The sequence below is a fragment of the Nyctibius grandis genome, chromosome 28, assembly GCF_013368605.1.
Source record: "Nyctibius grandis isolate bNycGra1 chromosome 28, bNycGra1.pri, whole genome shotgun sequence".
Classification (NCBI taxonomy): Eukaryota; Metazoa; Chordata; class Aves; order Nyctibiiformes; family Nyctibiidae; genus Nyctibius; species Nyctibius grandis.
This window is the reverse complement of record NC_090685.1, coordinates 1,161,963-1,182,731: the sequence shown is the minus strand read 5'-3', so window position 1 is coordinate 1,182,731 and position 20,769 is coordinate 1,161,963. Positions and strand designations below refer to the sequence as shown.

General features: G+C 55.5%; 1 protein-coding gene across 1 annotated transcript in view; it reads left to right on the top strand.

Moving 5' to 3' along the window:
- LOC137674311 (rho GTPase-activating protein 39-like) overlaps positions 1 to 20,769 on the top strand; it is a 56,606-nt gene that overhangs the window by 10,765 nt on the left and 25,072 nt on the right. The window contains exon 2 of the mRNA XM_068419569.1: positions 16,696 to 17,094. Within this exon, the coding sequence (XP_068275670.1) occupies positions 16,696 to 17,094 (399 nt within the window). The remainder of the gene's footprint in view (positions 1 to 16,695; positions 17,095 to 20,769) is intronic.

The window sequence follows — 20,769 nt, the reverse complement described above, 5'->3', positions numbered from 1 at the left end:
CTGCTGGAGCTTGGTGAGCACGTGGGTGGCAGGACCAATAGACGTCATTTATCTGGGTTTTCAAACAGCCTTTGACAAGGTTCTTCACCAAAGGCTTTTAAGAAACTAAGTGACCATGGGCATGGAGGAAAGGTCTTGTTACGGACCAAGAGCGGGTGAACGCACAGGATGCGAAGGGCAGGGCTTAATCGCCATTTTTCAGTGTGGGTAAGAGTCGGCAGTGAGGCCCCAGAGCCTGGTGCTGGGACTGGTTTTCATCCTTTGGGTGACCTCAGGCGTGGAGGGCTGCAGTGAAATCCCCAGGTTTGCAGAGGATCCTCAGTTCCTTCAGGTGGTTGGATACCTCACTGAAGGTGAGGAAATCCAGAAGGACCTCACAGAACTGAGCAAACACACAAATAAGTGGCAGATAAACTTCACGGTGGGAAAATGTGGAGTACTCATTGGGGAAAATTATCTATCCAGGACTTGTATGATGCTGAACCTGGAACTGGTGGTTACAGCTCAGGAAGGAGCTCAGAGTCATCATCAGCAGTTCTCTGAAATCATCAGCTCAGTGTGCAGCGTTAGCCAAAAAAACCCACTAAATTTTGGTCCCTATCAGCAAGGCAAAGGACGTGATTTTGACCCTCTAACACCTTTGTGCACATCTTGGGGGCTGCACGCAGTTCTTGTTTCTGCATCTTGAGAAGGACAGTGGCTTGGAGAGGCTGCAGAGAAGACAATTAAAATGGCTGAAGGACAGAGCAGCTGCCTTATGAGGAGAGAGAAAAAGATTTGTGAGTCCTTGGTTTGGAATAGAAGTCTGGCATAGCATATGATCAAGGTACACAAAATCATGAAGGCACTGATTGAGTTGAATTTTATCTTCCAGTCTTGTGGCACTAGAACCAGAGTCACTTGATGAAACCTACAGGAGATTGGTTTAAAGCAGGTAGAAGTGTACGGACTTTAATTTTATAGAATGGGTGATGAACTTCTGAATTCATTGTCCTAGGGGGTTGTGGATGCCAAAGGCATCAGCAGGTTCCAAAAGCATTTGGGTGAACTTACGGACAGCTGGTCTGCAACAGATAGTAGGAAGAACAGCCTGGGATGTGCCTTTAGCATCCATAATACAAGTGTGGATTCTGGGGGAATAAGGAAGAAGATGGAGAGAGGGTATGACCAGGCTTGCGTGCTCTGCCTAGCAAACCTCTCCTGTTCTCCTGGCCATAGACAGGTGGGGGGGTGGTTAGTTTCACCCAAGATGTGTATCTTATGTTCTTGAAAGTTTCCAGAAACCAACACTGAGTAGGAACGTAGGTAGATATGACATGTTGTGGAAGAGCTAGTGTGGCTTTTGTAGATCAAAATTGAGCCACGTGACTCCATTGGTACTTGGAAGATGTTTGTGAGCACATGGCAGGGGTGATCCAGGGGAGTGGTCTAGTGGACCTCTCTGAAAGGTTTCAGCATGCAGTATCCGAGAAAAGTCCATGCACGGGTGAATAAGTGGTTAAAAGGTAGGCTGTGGAGATGGGGGGTAGATGCCAGATCTCACAGCGGAGGGAAGTCGCTCGGGAAGCCAGGCTGGGATCTCCGCTGCTCACGGCGTTTGTACGTGACCTAGAAAAGGGGATGGGAGCGATGGCTGGGGAGGAGCGTGCCGCGGTCCCTGTGCGCAGTGGTGGGCTCTGAGCAAGCGAGGTAAGAAATCCCGAGCGCTGAAATCCAGGACTGAGGTTGAGGATAACGGGTGTTTCTGCGGCAGTATTGGCCCCCGTTCAGCAGCACCGCAGCGAGGGAAGAGGGGGTTGGGAGCAGCAAAGAGGGGAGCAGGGGACAGAATGAAAAAGTGATGGCACCGCTGCAGCCTGCTGTCTCATTGAATATTGAGTGTCAGGTCATCCCCTCTCAGAAAAGTCCTTGCTTCTAACTGCTGGAAGTAGAATAAGTGCCTCTGCGGTTTTTTTGCTCTTACTTTTTTTATCAGTGGCAAATACTATGCAGTGGAGGCGGATGAGGCCTGTCTGAGTGGACATCAAATGTAAAGGGAAGTTGAACGTGGTCCAGATCTTTGCCCCACTCTGCGCTGCAACGGAAGGACAGAGAGAGCACTGCCTGCTTTGACGTCCTTCTGAATTCGCCCCTTTCCTGCTGCCTTCCTTGCCACTGCTGAAAGTGAAAAGCTCAGTTTTGGACTGAACACAAGTTAATAAATGCTTGGGGTTTTGGTGAGAGAAAACAAAAGGAACTTGTTTTGGGCACCAAATCAAAAAGTAAATTGTTCTCACACCACTGTTCGCTGTTACCATGTATAGCAATTGCTGCCATGGCAACAGATATTTTCAAGATCCAGCCAAGATCTTCCAGGGCTGCAGCATAACTTCTGATACTTGCTCATTGTCGTGCTATTAATAACTGTGTTTCCCCCCCTCGTAGCCAGGAAGTTTCTTCTTCCTCATGTACCAAGTGCGAGGGATAAGCTCATTTTAAATCAATTGTGGGGAGAAGTGACACTGGGGATTTCCTGGATTTTTTTTGTTCTGGAGATCCTGTCTAGTGCTGCCAGCTCTGCAGCCACCTCCTGAGCTGAGCTGCCTCTCATGTGCTATTTATAAGAAAGCCCAGTCTGAATTTTTTTATTCCTTTTCTTCCCCCCGCACCAGGACAAACAGATGACACATATTTACTCTCCCAGCTATGCACAGAAGCTTAAGTGTTTATTTCAGGCTGGCTTGGTCAAGGGGAGAACCTGCTGCCCATTAAACATGATCTGGGCCAGGCTCTGGTCTGCACGATTTCTTTACTTATCTCCTGGTCATTTGAGCAAGATAAACCCTGTGTATTCAAATTTGCAGTTCAGCTGTTCTTGGCAGTGGATGAATTTAGTGAAGTTTAAAACCCCCAAGTGCACATTCACCTTTTCCCAGCCACGTTACCATGCCCGTATGAATCTCCTTTGAGTCGGAAGCGTGTCAGAAGTACCATCACCAGGTCTTTTGGCACCTGCTGAGGAGCTGTGGAAAAGGTGGGACTTGGGCTTTGGCTCGTGTTGGCGGTTCCTGGGTGAAGGGTCTGGAGGGTCTGACCTCCGAGGAACGGCTGAGGGAGCTGGGGTTGTTTAGCCTGGAGAAGAGGAGGCTCAGAGGTGACCTTAGTGCAGTCTACAACTACCTGAAGGGAGGTTGTAGTGCAGTGGGAGTCGGCCTCTTCTCCCAGGCAACTAGAGATAGGACAAGAGGACACAGCCTCAAGCTTTGCCAGGGGAGGTTCAGGTTGACATTAGGAAGCAATTCTTCTCAGCAAGGGTCATTAGCCATTGGAAGGGGCTGCCCAGGGAGGTGGTGGAGTCACCATCTCTGGATGTGTTTAAGAAAAGACTGGACATGGCACTTAGTGCCCTGGTCTAGTTGCCATGGTGGTGTCAGGGCAATGGTTGGACTCGATGATCCCAGAGGGCTCTTCCAACCTGAGTGATTCTGTGATTCCTCTTGAGCCTGAACATCTTGCGATGCACGGCGATGGCAAGGACCGGGGTCATGAGTCTGTCCCCATCTCTGGTTCTGGTGGTACACAAGTAACAACTGTGCAGTCGTCCAGTTTCATCCCTCCAGAGGAACGAGTTGTTTTGCCAGGCTAATCTCCTTTCCCCCCCGGAGTTTGCTTTTCTTCTGCAGTAGTGTAGCTATTCACTGTAAAATCCTCCTTGCGCCCTTTCCTCACCAATTTGAGCGTTAAAAGGAAGACACTCTATGAGCACTCTGGTTTTCCTTGTTTTCTGGCACTCTCAAGTCCTGCAGTGTCTTCTGATGTCACTGTCTTTGACATCACCGTTCCCAGATCCCCCTGACCCGCTGGACTGACAGCCTACCGTCATAACCGAGAGAAGAAGATGGAGCAAAAACATGGAATCTTCTATCCTACCAGCCTCCCTGGCGAAGCTGGAGAAATGAGCGTACGCCCTGCAGAAGGTTGGTCCAAGCAAGAAATAATTCAGTTGTGTCCACAGGGAGTGACTGCATCCTTCTGTTATTGCTGCTCTACGTGTTTCTCGGGAGGGTCCCTTGAACGTGGTCCCACCCGAGGTGCTGCCAAGGGCTCTGGGGCGGCAGCACGTGTGATGTGGGAGTTCAGCCGAGTGAGCCTGACCGGGGCGGCACCGGCTCACACAGCCCAGCGGGTTTTTCTGCTGGACATCTCCAAGAAAGAACCGAGACCCTTTTTGAGAGTCTTTGGTGACCGACACAGTTATTCACCAATAACTGGCTTCTTGCTGGCTCTGGGGAAGGTTAATCCCACCTTTGTTTCTATGACATGGTGGGAGCAAAGGCAGATTTGGGGCTTTAACTAATGGCGCTTTGTTCCAGATGCGAGGTTAGAGATGTTCAGTTTTAAAAGGGCTGTGACTGCATTTTAAGGCAAGGTTGAGCGACTCAGTCTTTGTTTCTCCTTAAATCAAGCCAGATCTTGTTCATGACAAAGCACCAGAACTACACATAACTAGTATTTTTGTTTATAGTAACACCTTCGAACTCCAGACAGTCACTGCTGATCGTACAGACAGGAGTGTGTAGCGCACAAAGCAGAGGCTGAAATACAGCTCACGGGATGTGACTCCTACCCACGCCGCAGCATTTTGGAGACGATCAGGAAAAGAATGTCAGCTTGGGGCAACACTTAAACACGCCTTTCCTTTCGGAGGAAGCTTTTTTTCATGGTTTATTACTCAGAATTAAAAACAATGGAAAAAATCAAACATGGGCTGTGTTTTTCATCCCAAACTGCTAACTCGCTCATCAATAAGTGAGCTCCTCGGAGGTGGAGGAGCATGGCAGGGAGCATGGGGCAGGGAACCGTGTGCCGCTCCGTGGGGAAGCGCGCGGGGCTGTGGGAGGGCACCGATGCTGCGTGGTCTTGTTCGTTGGCTTTGCGGCGTCCTTACTCTGTCACATCCGATGCGCTTTTCGTTTGGCGATTCCTGCAGGCAAAACAAATTAATTTCTCATGGAAAAGAGGGGTTTTTGATTATTGTTTTATAAAGGGTTGATGAACTCTGTGGCTGAGTTTTTTGGCTATTTATTTACTGCCTCTCTTCCCTTGCCAGAGGAAATTAGTGTGCTTGGGGCTGGGGAAAACGGCGGCTCTGAAGCAGCTCCCCTGCATGGAGTCCTGTCGGGATGAGCTTCCTGATGGCAGCTCGGGGTGCAGGGGAGAGTTACTCGTTTGCGGGCTCTGTTTCCTATTTCCTTTGACTCGCTGCCAAATTCCCCTGCCATTCCAGCATTGTAGCAGTTAACTTGCGTCACGTGTGACAGCCTTGGACAGCTAATGCTTTCAAGAGCTTCTCTGCATTTGTTCCTGCTTAGTTTTTTCAAGGGTCGGCAGAGACAGCTGCAGCCGGAGAGATTTGCAAAGAATGAAACGGCCTAAAAAAAGTTGTGATGGAACACTGTTACCTTTGTTTTATCCTTTCAGCCACCAGTGTCTCGTGGGCTCTGCCAGCTGAGAAACACCCCGGACCCTTGCGCTCCGTGTCTGTGTGGTGCGCGAGGCTTCAAGGGGCTCTGTGTTCTGGCTAATAAATGGCTGGCAGCCCTTTAAGTGAAGAGAGACAGAGGGCCATTATTTTGGTAATGCCACGCATTTAGGAATGTCGCTGCTTCAGATACGAGCTTGCAGCCTGGTGCTGGAGGGCCTTACGCCCCGCGATGCGGCTGTTGGTAGGGAGGGAGCAGCTGGCACGCTGGGCGACGCGGGGCTGTGCGCTGGGCCTGGCCGTGCAGGTGCTCCACCCTGTAATTACCACCTCGGCCTGCTCCTGACCCCAGCGCTGCCAGCTCCTGCGCCTCCTTTGGAAGAGCTGAAGTTGTGGGTTTTTTGTGGTCTGGTGGAGTTATTTTAGACCTGAGGTGGGTGTCTCAAGGGGTCCTTTCAGTCCCCGTCCCTGCATGCTCTTGCTAAGGCAGCTGCTTGGTCCTGAGCTGATGGATTTCCCTTTTCTGGTTTTGTAGGTTTCTTTGCTGTACCTGTCTTCCCAGTCTTCACTCACCCACATCATTCAGAAACCTGTGTAAATGTTTTCTCCTTATTGCTCAGTGTTCCCTTGTGCAGCAAACGAACATCTCTGTGCCTGGTGTAAATGAGCCGCTGGCGCTTGGCTGTTTGCTTTTGCTCCCTCGTGGCTGCTGTGGGGTCTCTCTTCCCTTCGGTGAAGATGGTACAAAAATTGTTCTTCTTTCCCCTCCTGTATGGGGAAGCTGTACGTCCTGTAGCACTGCAGCATGTCTGTGGCCGTGCAATGCCTTGCGTGGTTTCACTAAGCCCAGGATGATCTACCCGTGCCCAGAAATGATGAAAATCAGTCGGCTGCAGAGTTAGTGCTGCAGAGTCGTGTTCCTTGTGCAGCGTGAGTGATGTGGGCTGCTGCCGGGGCGGTGGAGCAGTTGCTGGGTTTACGTGGTGGGGCGGCTTTTCCAGAGCAGCTTCTGATTGTGGAGCCTCCTGTTTCCGGGCTGCTGCTCTTGGCATCGACTGGCCAAGGCAGCAGCTGCAGGGTCCCTGGCTGCAAGGGCCTCGTGGCAATGCTGCGAGGAATCCCTGAAGTCGGTAGCGGTGATATAGGAGGCCGTGAAGAGTAAATCTCAGTCCTGAAGCAGCTGGGCAGCAAGCTAGATAAATCAGGACGTTTGTCAGTAATTCCTAGAATGACAGAGAGGGCAGCGGGTGCTGCCGTGTCCTTGAAATAGCAGGGATATCATCGGTGTGACATTACTTGCGTTGGCATAGGGAGAGCGCTTGGCGCGTGCTGCTTCTCCGGGACTCTGGGCGTTTGCCCTTTGTCCTTTTGGCAGGTGCATCTTCTCCGCCTTGTTCCTGCAGCCGTATCAGCATGGCGCTCTTGGCCCCGGGCACAGCCTTGTCAGCGTGGGGAAATGTCGCGCTGCTTAGGTCTGATTTACTGTTTGGGGGACTTAGAGGTCTGTGGAAACGGGAACAAGCCACGTTCAGCTTTCGGGTCACTGACCAGGGTTTCAATCAGCGGGCAGCCCTGTGGTGCTGGGGCTCATCGGGAAGGCAGGAGACTCGTGTATGGGTTCCAGTTCTGTCCCTTCCTCTTGCCGTGTGTCCATCCCCCTGATAAAAGCGGGAACAGCCCAGGCCTAATTTTAGGGTTACGTTCACGCTGGGAGGCTCCTAGGTGCTTTGAGTCCCGTCTTGGGCAGATCCTGTGTGGCTCAGTGCCAGCACACGCTCCCAGAGGTGGATAAAGCCCAGCTCTGCTCCAGCTGGAAGCATCTGTCTTAGCTTGGTGTGACCCAAGAAGACATAAGGAGAAAGCAGACGTGTGACCTTGAGCACCTCACTGCGGGGATTTGCACGCCTGAAAGGATCTGGCTGGTGCAGCTGGCGATGGCCTCGGGTGAGTACCCACTGCTCCCTTCGGTGGGGCCGAAGGTGGGGTGGGACCGTACAGGGGGATGAGCGCAGTGACGCTCCTCGAGCTGTGCTGACAGCATACGGGCCTGTACAAACCCTCCCTGAAAGCGGGGGCATCGCCTCTGGGGGCGATGGGGAGGCGTCAGGCTGTTGCCCTGGGGCTGAGCTCAGGATGCCTCAGTGGGGCAGCACAAGGGGACGGAGGGAGGGCAGGGTACGTCCCAGCCGTGGTGGTCGGTTGTTGCTGGACTCGCAGGTTGTCCCGTAATGCCTTCACTTAAGCAGCTGTGAAGTATTTCCTCTCTAGGATATTGCTAAAATCGAGGTTTTCCCGTGTAAATCCTGTTTGTTGGGGACGAAGTCTGGTTACAGGCATGTTGAGGTGGGACGCAGTCACCATCAGAGTGCAGCACCGCTGGTATCACTCCGAGTCCTGGTGGCAGCGGACCTGATCATGTGTCCTAGGATGGATGCAGCCTGTGGCCGTGCAGGTGGGAAGAGAGCACCGAGCTGTGCCAGGCCTCAGCTCCCCTCCATGGCCCTGTGCCCCCTGGGCAGGGACCGTCGGGCTGGCACCGAGCCTCCCCTGCAGCTGCCTCCCCTCCAGCAGCTGGGATTTGGATGGGGCTGTGGATCTATGCAGCACATTTTGGAAGCAGAGAGAGGGGATGAAAACTGCCAGTACATCTTTTAGGTTTTTTTTTTTTTCCTTCTCAAACTCATTCTCAAATGCTCAGCCCTTAAAAGGGAAAAACGACTCTGCTGAAGCCTTCACTGAGCTTAGGAGGTGCCGCTGCATGTGGGGCAAAGCAGAGCTTTAGGGAGGCTGTTTCAGGACTGGGGGTTTGGGCCGTGCTCTGACGTGCAAAGCGAAAACTCCAGCTGTGGGGCAGGAGAGACCCAGGGGTGCTGTGGCGGCAGCTCGAGGGCCGGGCAGGTTGTCCAGGCAGATCCTGTAGCCCAAGGAAGCGGGCTCGCTGCTCTGTTGTGGCCCGGGGCTCAAGCTCTGCAAGGGATTTTGTTCCTCAGAGAACTGCTGACCCCGGCTGTGCAGGCGCAGGCAGAGCCAGGCCCAGTCCTCATCGTCGAGATTTTTTTAATGGGAGTGGAATTTACTTCTCCTGCCCTCAGGTGTAATTTCCTTCAGTGTTGGTCTGCAGTCCCCTGGCGACTGTGCCCACGTCTCCGGTACCTGAACTCCTGCTCTGTTGGTGCCCATCCAGCAGGTGCTATGCTCTGTCCCAAAGCCGTGAAGACGGGAATGTTTCCTGCCTCTTGCTCTTCCCTCTGTCGCAGAACCCCCGTCCTGGGGAGGAGGGATGGAGGACGGGGTGGGGGCGAGCAGCACTTCAAGTCCCTTTTGGGGGACTTGCCTGGGGGTGATGGATCAGTACGAGCCTGGTGCTGCTGTGGGGCTGTGCAGGTCCTGGTGGGCAGTGCTCAGTGCAGAGGGGGTGATGGAGAGCGTGCAGGTCAGTGGGGAGGGGGAGTTTCTGCCTCCCCTTCTCCCCGCTGAGATACAGCGCTCTGAGGTTTCTTCACTTTGAGGGTGCCAGAGCCCTGGCACAGGCTGCCCAGGGAGGTGGGGGAGTCTCCTTCTCTGGAGATATTCAAACCCGCCTGGACGTGACCCTGTGTGACGTGCTCTGGGTGACCCTGCTTTGGCAGGGGTTGGACTGGATGATCTCCAGAGGCCCCTTCCAACCCCAACCAGGCTGGGATTCTGTGAGATGCCTGTGCATCTGCCCACCAAGTTTCTCATCTGAGGTCTCTATCTTTGAAAATACTACTTAGCAGAAGGCTTGGGGCTCTGATTGTTTTGTTAGTTTTTTCTTTTTTTTTTTTTTTAATTAAAAACACCAAAGTAATGAGATGCTTTACATGATAGGACCTTTTCCAGGCTCTCTCCTGCCTCTAACCCACCCAAGTCATGGTGCTGTGCTTTGTTCTCCTCTCTGTAACGTGTTGCTGGGCTGGGCTCTGCTTTGAGGGCTGCCCCGTTCTGCTCGTGCTGGAGCTGAGCATACGTGCTCAGGCTTTGAGAAATTGCAGCCATTTGTTCTATATTTTCACAGTCTGGTCTGTCTCCTGCGAAGCAGAGGTTGATTTGTTTGCATAGTGCTTATTTTCGGAAGCAGGGGAGTTTTAGGAACAGGCTGACATTATATTTAGTTTAGTTCCTCTATAATTTTTGTTAGAAGGATGCATGTGTATTCAAAAAAAGTTCAGAGATGGATATAGAGAGATATATATATGGGGAGTGGGGGGAGAGGGTTGTTTTGAGTACCCTTTTTTTTTCCTAAGATCTAAATTACAGCTTTTCTGGACTTGGCTGAGACAAGGCAGTGAATAAAGCCTAAATTGACTGAGTCTGCTGGTGGAGCATCACGGCAAGCGTCTGGTGCTAGAGACCTTCTTGGAGGCCCTCTGCAGCTCCAGGGTACTGATGAGTTTTACAGCATCGTCCTGACTTTGATGTGCAAATCTGAGCGACTTGGAGCCTCCGGGGGGTTGTGCTTTATTGCTCCTTGTCTGCACTGAGCGAAGTTTTTCTAAGGAGAGTTTGACAACCCACCCAGTGTGCTGGGGTGGCTTTGTCCATTGTGCAGAAGGTGAAGGGACAAGCACGATCTTCTTTAAAAAAGCTGCTGAAGCTTGAGCACAGCCTGGGCTCAAGTGTGGAGTGTGGACCTGCAGAGGAGCAGCGATGTCAGCAGCTTTGGTGCCTCTGGGATGGTACCCACTCCCCAATTCCTAACTGGTTTGCCTTGGTCTGCTGCTGGGGCCTCCTTTGGAGCACTCAAGGTTGTAAACATGGCTTTGTTCTCCATAAGGCTGCTCCTGCTCCCTCTCACGGGCCCCTTGTCGTACGCTCTGTTAGCAGCAAACAACGGAGGCTCTGAACTCCCTGTCTCTGTAGGACAGATCATTTCAGATGCCCGTCCCCATCATGCCAGCCGCTTGCTGCAGCGAGGAGCCGTGGACCCCACACACGCATCCCTGCCTCTGGCCCGTGTCACAGCATGACTGGTCTCTGAGAGTTGTCCTTCAATCTGTGTGTGTGTGTCTGATGGCCAAACTCTTCATTCTTCATGCTCAAGGAGGACTGCTTAATAGGCACTTAGTCTCGGCATTGACACATCCTCAGTTAGATGACCTCTGATGATGGGGTCTGCCCGGTCCTGGGGCCCCACCACCTCCTGGGGCTTCACAGAGGCTTCAGCTGCCCTGGCTTGGAGCTGCAGGCAAAGAACTGCAGCTCTTTGTGCAAGGACACAGCAAGGTGGCTGCCCCGTGCAGGGCGCGGTAGCAACACCTTGTCCACGCAAGGTGCAGAGATGATGTAAAGGGAAGCATCAACACTGATAAGGGTCATGTTGGCCTGTGGCCCCTCAAGTTCTTCAGTCTCCTGCTGTCCAGGAAGGTCCCCTGTCCTCTGGGTGCAGCCATCCTTCTGTGATACTAAATATGAGACCATGCGCTGGCTGTGTTCAGACTCCTGTTTCCTGGACGAAGAGCTTAATTTCCCAGTTGATTTTATTTGTGTTGAGGCTCCCTTTGAGGGCATTAGTCTTCAAAGATCCCACTTGGTATGGAGTCACGTTTGGCCAAGAAGGACGTGGTACTGCCCCAGCTCTCTGCAGGGCTCACCCCGAAGAAAAGTGGGGGGAGGAGGTGGGAACTTGGCTCGGAGCACAAGAGTCCAAAAATTACAGAACATGGAAGTGAACTGGGGGATCAGGCTGTAAGAGCTCTCCTTGTAGCCACGCAGAGGGGTTTGCTCGCGGCCTGGCGTGAGGCTCCCTGAGGGAGTTTCCCCTGGCTCTCCTCGGGGCTCTCTGAGCAGTGTGCGCAGGTAACGAGTGGAGAGAAGGCTTCATGCAGAGGGCCGGGTGCTAGCATCGTGCTGGTCTCAAGCTGGCAGCTCCAGCTGAGAAAATCTCTCTCTACTATTCTTATCCTTGGACGGCCTTGTGAAGAACTTGTGGTGTCCAGGGACCATGCTTGGCTGCCCAGGCTGTGGTGTCACTTGGGTGGTGATTGCAAGTAAACCAGCTCTCCTGCGGAATAGTGGCTGTTCGGCTTCTTGGGGTTTCTCAGCTCTTCCTGCAAGTGACTCTTCTGTATCTGGTCCCTTCCATTTCTAGTCCTGCTTCCTTCTCTTTAGTTAAAACTATTTCTTTCCTGGACCTTGCACTACCATTGGTAGTCTTTGTGAGAAGATCTAATCAGGAGATGCTATCAGGATGCTCTTTCAGGCTGAAATACCCTTTTTATAAAATTTTTATTTTTAATTCCCAGCAGGAGTGGCAGCTGGGAGGGACCTGAGCTGGTTTTGAAGGAGCAGAGTTTGCAGGCGCCCATCACCCCTGTCCCAGAGGCTGGCAGGACAGAGCGCAGCAGTTTGGCCTCTTGCCTGCTCTGTCTGCAACACCTGAGGAGGAGCAGCTGCCGGCCTGCGAGGGCTGAGCCTTCGGGTGCCGACAAACCCGTCTGCCCGTGTGAGGTGCAGTTGTGCACAGAAAGCACTACGCTTCCTCCTGCTTTTTGCACGCCTGGTGCACCGTCCCCCCGCACAGCACCTCGCTGCTTGGGGACGGGGCCCTCCCCGTGGCCCTGCCGCCCCTCCAAAACGTCGGTGTGCCCGAGGCGCCTGCCCTCGTGGTCTGGGGGGCTCAGGCTGCTCGGGGCGAGCGGCTGGAGCTGTGGCCTGTTCACAAGCTATGAGGCACGGACAGTATTTGTGTGCTTGCTGAGGACACAGAGGAAAGTCCTGAAGCCTCTTCGACAGTACAGGAGGGCGGGTGCTGGGAATGTGGGTTTGTGTTTGGAAGCAAGAGGGGTTTTGTTCAAATTCCCCTGCGTTGTGGGCTCTGGTGACCGGGTTGGCACCCCGGTGCTGCCCCGGTGCTGGCGGGCTGCGTGTCCCCACGCCCTGGCTGCGGTGGGAGCTTGGGCTGGGTTTGTGGACGGGGCCTGCAGGGAAGCCCTGTGCCTGGGGACGCTGGGTCCCAGGGGATGAGCAACCCCCGCCGTGGTCCTGCCAGCATGACCGTGACCGGGCGCCGCCGTGCTGGGAGTGGGCGCACGCTCCGTGGCTGCTGCGTCACCCGTGCTTGGGCTGAGGGGAAAGACGTTATTCAAACCATGCCCAGGAAACTTCTTCTTTAACCCCATGAAGGGGAGTAGGAATTAATTTTTTTTATGTCCAAGTTATGGCCTTATCTCTCTGCAATCCTGCGTTTATCACGTCTTTCCAGAGTTCCTGATGTTATGTTCAAGGCTTGTGTGGCAGCCCGGGGCTGGCCCTGCTCCAGGAATGTGCTCTTTGCTTTTCCTTTCCTTTCTTTACATATGAATGTGATTGCACCAAACTCTTTGGTATTTCAGTGTGTTCTGTGCAGATTTTTTTCCCTGGTTAAACTCCACCTCAATCATCCTCAGCCCCTCAATTTTAAGGGGAGCAAAGAGGTCACCAACCCAAGTCATCCACTTACGTGTCTTTGCACGCAAAGATAAGTGTAAGCTTGTTGAAGCAGAAGGCTATAGTTAGCAACACACGGTCGGTCGTGGCCAAGTGCCATGAGAAGAATTCGTTATTTTCAATAGCTTGCACTTAACAGAAAATAGCTGACCTCCTCTCTCCTGAGGAGCAGCGGCGCTGGTGGGGCGGGTGGTGCTTCAGAGCTTTGCTAATCCAGTTGCTGGCAAAACAGATCCAAGCCAGCGTGCTATTTGACGTTAAAAAGGTCGATCACTCAACTGCATCTTGATCACTCAGCTGTGTCTTGTAGGGTTTTGGGCTTTTTCCTCGCCAAGCAAATACTCCATAACCACCCCGTCTCTCTCCCAAGCTCATCTGTGTGTGCGTTTCTGTGTTGCTTTCAGTGGGGGGGTCCTGCCGTGCCTGATTTCCAGCCCTTCCAGCACCTTCTCTCCTCCTCCCCTGCCCTTCCCCTCCTGAGGGCGGTGGGCCGTGCCCCCCACCTTTGGGTGAAGCCCCCTGCCTCCCCCTGAAGCTGCCACTGTGCCACCTGGGTCTGTCCCATTTTCAGTCCCCTGTGCCCCTTTTCCTACTGACTGCCTGTCCTTCGTGTGAGGAGTTGTGGTGCTCTCAGAGGTCGCTGCTCCTCTTGTGTCCCCTCTGAGCTGGCCCTCGGACCCTCTGTGCTGGTTCCTTGTCCTGCCTGTGCTTCTTTGCCGCTGTCTCTGTGGACCTGCTCATCTCGCTCTCCTCCCAGCACTGCTGGGCTCTGCTGCTGCCCTCCTTTTCCTCTTTTATGCCCTGTCTGTAGGTGACACCTCTTTGCAGTTGACGATGCCCTTGATAACAGCAGTGACTTGCTGATTTGTTCCTGTGCCTATGGCTTGATGTTGCAGCTGCATGGAAATGATCAGGCTGGCTGTGATGCCCACCCCGAGCCATGGCGTGGGGCGCTGGTACAGCTCTTCGTGTTGCACCTTGAATCAAAGAGGGGAACTGATCTAATTTTGACCAAAAAATACCAAACGACAAACCAGGTGTTTTCTGGACACAGGGTTTTCCAAGTGGGATCCACTCCTGGGCACGCTCTTGGCGGTGCCCTGCCCTGCTCTGGTGATGGTGGGAGCCCAGCAGGAATGGGTGCCATGGGGAAAGGTGGTGTGCTCTGCTCCCAGCTGCTCGTGGGACCAGTGTGAACAGGCGTGGTGGTGATAGCCTGCGCCCGCTGAGCTGATCTGGCTGAAAACGGCCCCGTGTGTCTGTGATCCCCCATCCAGGGCTAAAAGATAACCCGCTGTTCTATCACCCAGTGACCCCTCCCCAGCCGAGAAAGGGAATTGGGAAAAGGAAAGGAGACTTGTGGGTTGAAATGGAAACAGATTTAATAAAATAAGAAAACCAGTATCAATACTAATATAAAATGCAGAGTTATACCCAGCCCCTACAGTGGTCACGAGCTGCGAGCTCCCAGCAGCGAATGCCCGATGTCAAACCCTGCAGCACCGCAGCCACAGCGTGACGGTCACATCGACCGGGAGAGTGGCCTCGGGCAGTGACGGGCGAGACCCTCCGGGGATGGCGACCGTGGAGGAGAGGGGCCGTCCCCAGCAAACTGCCCAAGCTCTAGTGAGCGTGACGGTTATGGTACAGAATACTGGTGTTGGCCAGCCTGGGCCGGCTGCCCTGGCCCTCGCTCCTCCCGGCTGTGCCACCTGGCTAACTCAAACCTGCTCACGGCCTCGATCACCATGGGTAGCCCCGTAGCATGGCTGGCCACCAACTAAAACACGGTGTCTTATCAGCTTGGTGCCCACCGTACTGGGTGCTGCAGTCTTCTCAAAAGTGCAGCTTTTCCGAACAGAAGATTGATTCTGTGATTCTATCCCAGCGGAACCAGGACCCTGTGCCACACAAACAGTGGTTGTCACGTGGGTCAGCTTCCCCGGCCAGCCTGAACCTCCGCCTCTGCGAGGCTGGGGGGAGGTCAGCGCTGCGGGGTAGATGTCGTGGCGGGGAGAATTGCACCTTTTCGGAGGCAGTTCAGGTTTAGTTTGGGTTGAACTGACATTGTAATTACCAATTTTGCATCCTCAGAGAGTCGAGGAGCAGCCTGCTTCTTAGGGGTGCGTGCCAGAGCGCTCAGCAGTTTTCCTAGCGGGGGGACACGATGTGGAGTCCCCTCCCAGGCTTGCTGGGTGTCAGGGGATGCTCTGACCTTCCCTGGAAAGCCAGCAAACACCTCCTCTCCTGTGACCGTGCCACCAGGGCTGAGTGCTGGGAGCCCAGGCTGCCGTTTCAGACACTGCAGAGCTGCCACTGTCACCCCACACCCCTCCGGGGCACCACATGCCAGCAGCGGAGCCTGTGCGAGAGGGATGGGATGGGACCTCCCTTCTCCTGCCGCTCCGCTGGGAACGGCTCCTGCTGCCGTGCCCTGCCAGGGCGAGCCCCCGAGCCACCAGCCAGGAGCAGGTTTCAAGGGTGGCCCTGGACCTCTCCTCTTCATATGGCTTTTATCAATAACAAAAATAACTCGGGGTGGACAGGCCCCCTTCCTGCAGCTCCCTGACGCAGGGCGGAGGAGGAGGGTGGAGGGCCAGGACGGGGGGGTGTGAGGAGGAGCTGGGGGGCACGTGTAGGTTTTACTTCTGTTTTCAGCTGCACGCTCGAGCGTGCTGCCGGGACAGCAACGCTTTAGTGGCAGCACCTCTCCTACGTGGGAGGAGACCTTGCTGGGGTTTGCATCTCCTTCTGTTTACCTGGGCCAGCCAAGATGGTTTTGGCTACAGCATCATGGAGACGTTGGCTTTGCTGAGCTCCTCTGCTCTCACCCGGCCAGCTTTTTGGGTTAGGTGGGTCAGTGTTAAAGGCTGACGTGCCACATATGAGGACTTCGCAGCCCAAAACCCCTGTTGCCACAAAACCATCGCGCTGATCTGCCTGGAAACCAACCCCATAGCACTGCTGGCGTTGCTTTCTCACTGAGCCCTCGGCTGGGCCAGTGTGGGTGCTGGCGAGGGACCCCGGGGCTGGGGGGCTCCTCTGGGCAGCAGAGGGGTTACGGATCAGTGGCAGGCCAAGCCTATCCTTTGGGTCATCTTACACCCAAAGGGCCACCAAGGGCTTTGTCCCATCAGCCAAGGGCGGAGGGAAGAGCTTGTGGTGGAGATGGTCTTGTCCACCAGTCGTGCCCCGTGTTTATCTTTTGGGCAAGCGGGTGGGCTTCAAGCAGGACCTGGGTGACCCAGAGGTCCCCTCCAGCCCCACAGCACGTGAGCCCTGCAGGCAGGCACTCGTGTGGACAGGCTGCCCACGTTGTCGGGAGCCAGGCGTTTGGTCTCCCGAGGTGGCACTAACAACAGGGTGCAGCTCCCCAAAGGAGCAGATCCTGCTTTGCAGATCCTCCCTGCTCTTGAGAGCGAGCTCCCCCGGCACCTCGCCAGGCACCGGCGCTCCTGCAGCCGCGCCAGCCCTTGGTGGGAGTTATCAGATTGTCGGCAGACGATGCTCGCCCGGCCCGTGCTGCTTGTCCTGGACTGGGACGTCGGGGCCGGGCTGAGGGGTGACCTCCCCTTCCCTGGGCCAGGGAGCTGCTGATTTGACTCGGCCCCATCTCACACCCTTCCCCTCGTCTCCCTGAGCTTGTTAGTTCACTGAGTGGCCCCAAGCAGCGCTTTGATCTGCAGCACTGCTGCCTGGCCCAGAGGCAGTGGCTCTGCAGGGCTCCCAGACGCCCCGTTTGCCTCGAGCTTCTGGCCCAGACTGACGTGGCTCTTGTGTCCCTGCAGCTCGGACTGGGTGGAGATCATCGAGCCCCGCTCCCAGGAGCGCATGTACGTCAACCTCACCACAGGCGAGTGCGGCTGGGAGCCTCCTCCCAACCTGAAGGTGCGCCAGTCGGACCAGAGGCAGTGGTGGGAGCTCTTCGACCAGAACAACAACCGCTTCTACTACTACAATGCCATCACGCGGCAGACGGTGTGGCACCGGCCCCAGGGCTGCGACATCGTGCCCTTGGCGCAGCTCCAGGCCATGAAGCGCAGCTCCCAGCCCGACTGCCGGGGCCGGCAGCACCGGGGCAGCACCGGCAGCGACGGCAGAAGCACCCCCATCCAGATGGCCCTGCTGCAGGAGATGGAGAAGGGCAAGGGGGACTGCGCCGCGGAGAAGAGGAAGGACCCTGGCAGGTAGGGAGAGGTTTAGCCTTCTCTGTGTCTGATGGGTGGCTGCGGTTGCCAGGCGGGCACTGGCTGCCTGGTGAACGGGCTGGGAAGCCGTGCTGCCCCGAGAGGGTGCAGTGCTGGGGCGAAGCGCTGCCGGGCCAGTGATCACCGCCCATGGGCTCCTCTTCCCGGGGTACAGCTGTCTGCTTGCACCGCTGCGGTGCTGCGTGAATGTCCCCGCTCTGGGCCAGGCCTCGTTTGTGTGGGGCACCATAAAAACACCCAGCAAAAGAGTCATCGCTCCAGAGCACTTTGTGCTAATCAGAAGGAGAGGGGACGGGCAGGAGTGTTGCGCAGTGACAGGAGCTCTGTGGGGTGCTCGTGGCGGGGTTTGCTGGGATGGCTGAGCTGCCGTGCGGGGGGTTGGGCTGCTGTAGGGTGCAGGTGAGCCTGGCTGCTCTGGCTCTTTCCCTCCCCACTTGCTTGGCTGCTTGCATGTGCTCACAGCTCGGGTGGGGTTGCAGGGACAGAGCTCCTGGGCACAGTTATTTGCTCACATCAAGCCTGAAATGAAAGAACAATAACGGGATGCTATTTTGTTTGGCTAAGAGATTTTCTTACACTTAAACCAGTCTGACAACAATCAGGGTTTTTGTTTTTCAATTGAAACTTTGCCACCTTCAGCTGCACAAAAGCCTCCCCTCCCCAGTCACTGCGGGGACAGCCCCTCTGCCCGGGGCACTGCCCAGGGCTGCCCTGCCTCCCTTGTGCCCTGTCTGGGCATCATCCTGCCCTGGAGAATGTGGTAGCTGGGGAGGCCGTGCGGTGAGCAGAGCTGAGCCACGCTGAGGAGAAGTGCCTCACCCAATGGCTAGAGCAGCGCTCGGGTGAGCCTGGCACTCCTGCCAGCTGTGCCAGTGCTCCTTCTCCCCGCTTCTGGGTGATGCAGTGAGCCAGGCTTCTCTAACGGCTTGGTTTTGGATCGAGGTTGCCTCTCTGTGTGCCTGCTGCCAGTGGGGAGAGGAGAAAAAAGACAAGATGGTGAAAACCATTTAGGATGGCGATTCTGCCCCACGAGCAGCCTCTCTGAGCTTCGGACCCACCCAGAGGATGGTCCCTGCCATGCCAGGAGAAACCCGAACAGTGAGAAATGCCTTAAGCTGAACCCCAGTAGCTCCCAGTTCCCTCCAGTCCCCCCTGGTGACCACAGGTGGGCCACAGGCACATGGGATTTGCCATGAGCTGACTGGCTGTCCCTCCTTGTCCGTCTGCAGCCCGGCGCTCTGGGGCAGCCGGGATGGGCACCGACAAACTATGTGTTTCCAGAGGAGCGAGTGCAAGAGCCTTGCACAGGGCATAAAACATCCTGAGCTCCACGGGGTCCAAAATATTTCTGACTCAGGCTCTCAGGAGGGAAATGTGGCCTCCTCTGCCTCAGCCTGGAGAACAGCGGTGCCTCGAGGGATAAGCGATGCCAGCTCTGACCTGTCCCTCAGCTCTCCAGCCCTCTTGGCAGGGAGGACCCCACGCGGGCCCCCTGGTATAGGAGGAAGGGGAGCGATGCAATGTGGGCAGGGGTTTGCTTTACCTTTCCTTGCCAGGCAGCATCTTGGGTGTCACTGCTGGTTCTCCTGCAAGGAAGGGGAATGGGAAGGGGTCATCCCTCGCTCCATCCTGAGCCCAAGTTTTTGCACCAACCTTGGGGCACTTTCAACCTGCAACAAACTCTGTTGAAGGGCAAGCGCTGGGAAAGGGGCGAGTGGCAGCTCGCTTGGGAGCCAACAGGCTGCTCGGACGTGCGAGGCTCCTCCAGACCCTCACACCAGTAAACTGGCAGCATTTCCCTGTGGAAGCTCTTCCTGGAAGCAGGAAGCTGAGCACTGTTTCCTTGCACATCCATCATGTGTCGTCACTGCTGTTTGGGAGCAGGGGTTGCATGTCCGGTTACGGTGCAGGGAGTGATTTTTCTATCCAGGTCTGACACCCGAGGAGAGATTTCTTGCCTTTTGCAAGCTCGTAAAATGATGAGCAAAGAGCTGAGCCCAAAGCGGGTGTTCCCAGGCGGGATGTATTGCCCTTGCTGGGATGTCTGGTCTAGTAACAGCAAAAGCACACCAAGCTTGTCAGCTCTGTTGTCTGCGTCGTTCTCCAAAGACAAACCTGAGTGTGTCCTTGTCCTTCCCTCAGCAGGACACAGCTGTATAAACAGGGCGAACACGCTGAGTGCTCTTGGTAGCATTTGACATCTTCATGGGTACCTGCGCCCAAGACGGTTTCGCTTTTGTCTCTAATGGCAGCACAAAAGTTTTGGTTTTTTTCCCTTCATGTTTGTCATCCCGTGATAGATGGAGAGGCCAGAAGAGACCAGCGTGGTCCCCAAGAGGGGCCTCCCGCAAGAGCGTGCCACAGAGAGCCAGGGGAGGGGATTTCATCCTTTTGTCAGTAACACTTTGTGGCTGAGGGTTTTTTTCTTTTAGCAGACTGTTTTTTCCCACCCTTCCTCTCTCATGCCTTCTTTCGGCGCTGCTAAATCTGCTGTGCCCGCTGCCACGTCTTGGTGCTGCCAGACCCTCTGCCCCCTGCTCTCAGCAGCCGTGGGTGGAGTGGGGATGCTCCCCAGGCAGGCGGGCGCTGCACCGCTGCTCCTTGCTGCCCGTTCCCTCCTCTACGTGCCGATCCCACCCTCTCCCTCCCTGCTGCACCACTCGCCGTTGCTCTTCCAGCTGTGTAAAGTGTACCAGCTCGGAGCAGCCTTCTCGAGACACTGGCCCTTGTCTTCCCGGGCGGCCCGGGGAGGTCGAGGCCCCCCGGGAAATGGCAGCTGCTTGCTGAGGGGCAGATGCTGCTGCGAGCCCCGGAGCCTCCTGGGGAAGCTCTTCTGCCCGTGCACGTGCTCTTGCTCCCGTGTCAATTCTTGGCTGCGCTTCCCGGGGTGCCCAGCCCAGCACCGGCTCTGCTCCTCCCTCACCGGAGCAAGGACAGCGGGCAGCACTCGCCTTATGGCTCCAGACCCCTCCCGAGCACTTGGGATCCTAGCAGGAGGGCAGACGGACTCTCTCCAGTGGAGATGGGGGCCAAATGATCCTTTTACATGCTGGAAAGCTCTGCAAAGGATGAGTGCGTTCCCTTGGGGAGCGTGAGACCAGCCTGGAGCTGAAAGCAGACAGTAGCATTTTGGAAGTGTCTTGTGGGCTGCTGCAGCCGTGCTGGGGCTTGCCAGAGCTCCTCGGACCTCGGGTGGGAAAGGGCTGGGCACAGCCTGAAGAGGACAGCGTAGTGGAGCCTGTGTGCTGCTCTGCAGCATTTGGGCATGCCACCGGTGAGGGCCACGAGTGGGCTCTGCCGTGCCCAGCCCCGCTGTCCGTGTGCACCGGCCCCTTTCCTCCTCCCGTGGTTCTCCCAGGGTCGGGGACTCAAAGTCCTCCAGGTAGAAATCCACCGTCCCTGGGAACATCCTGTCCCCCAGGACAGAGGGAGGCATGGGTCCCTTCTGCGTGGGCAGCAGGTTGTGCTGCCCGTCCCCTCCTCGCCCACCTTCCCCACGGCTCGGCATCCTGGGCTGGCAGGGAGGAGGGGCTTGGGCGTACCGTGCCAGGAAGGTGTGCTGGAAGGGGAGTCAGAGGGGACGTGTGACGTGAAGCCCGTGAGGTGGCTATGAGGGTACCTCTGCCTCTTCCAGGTCTGGTTTGCCGTGTCACA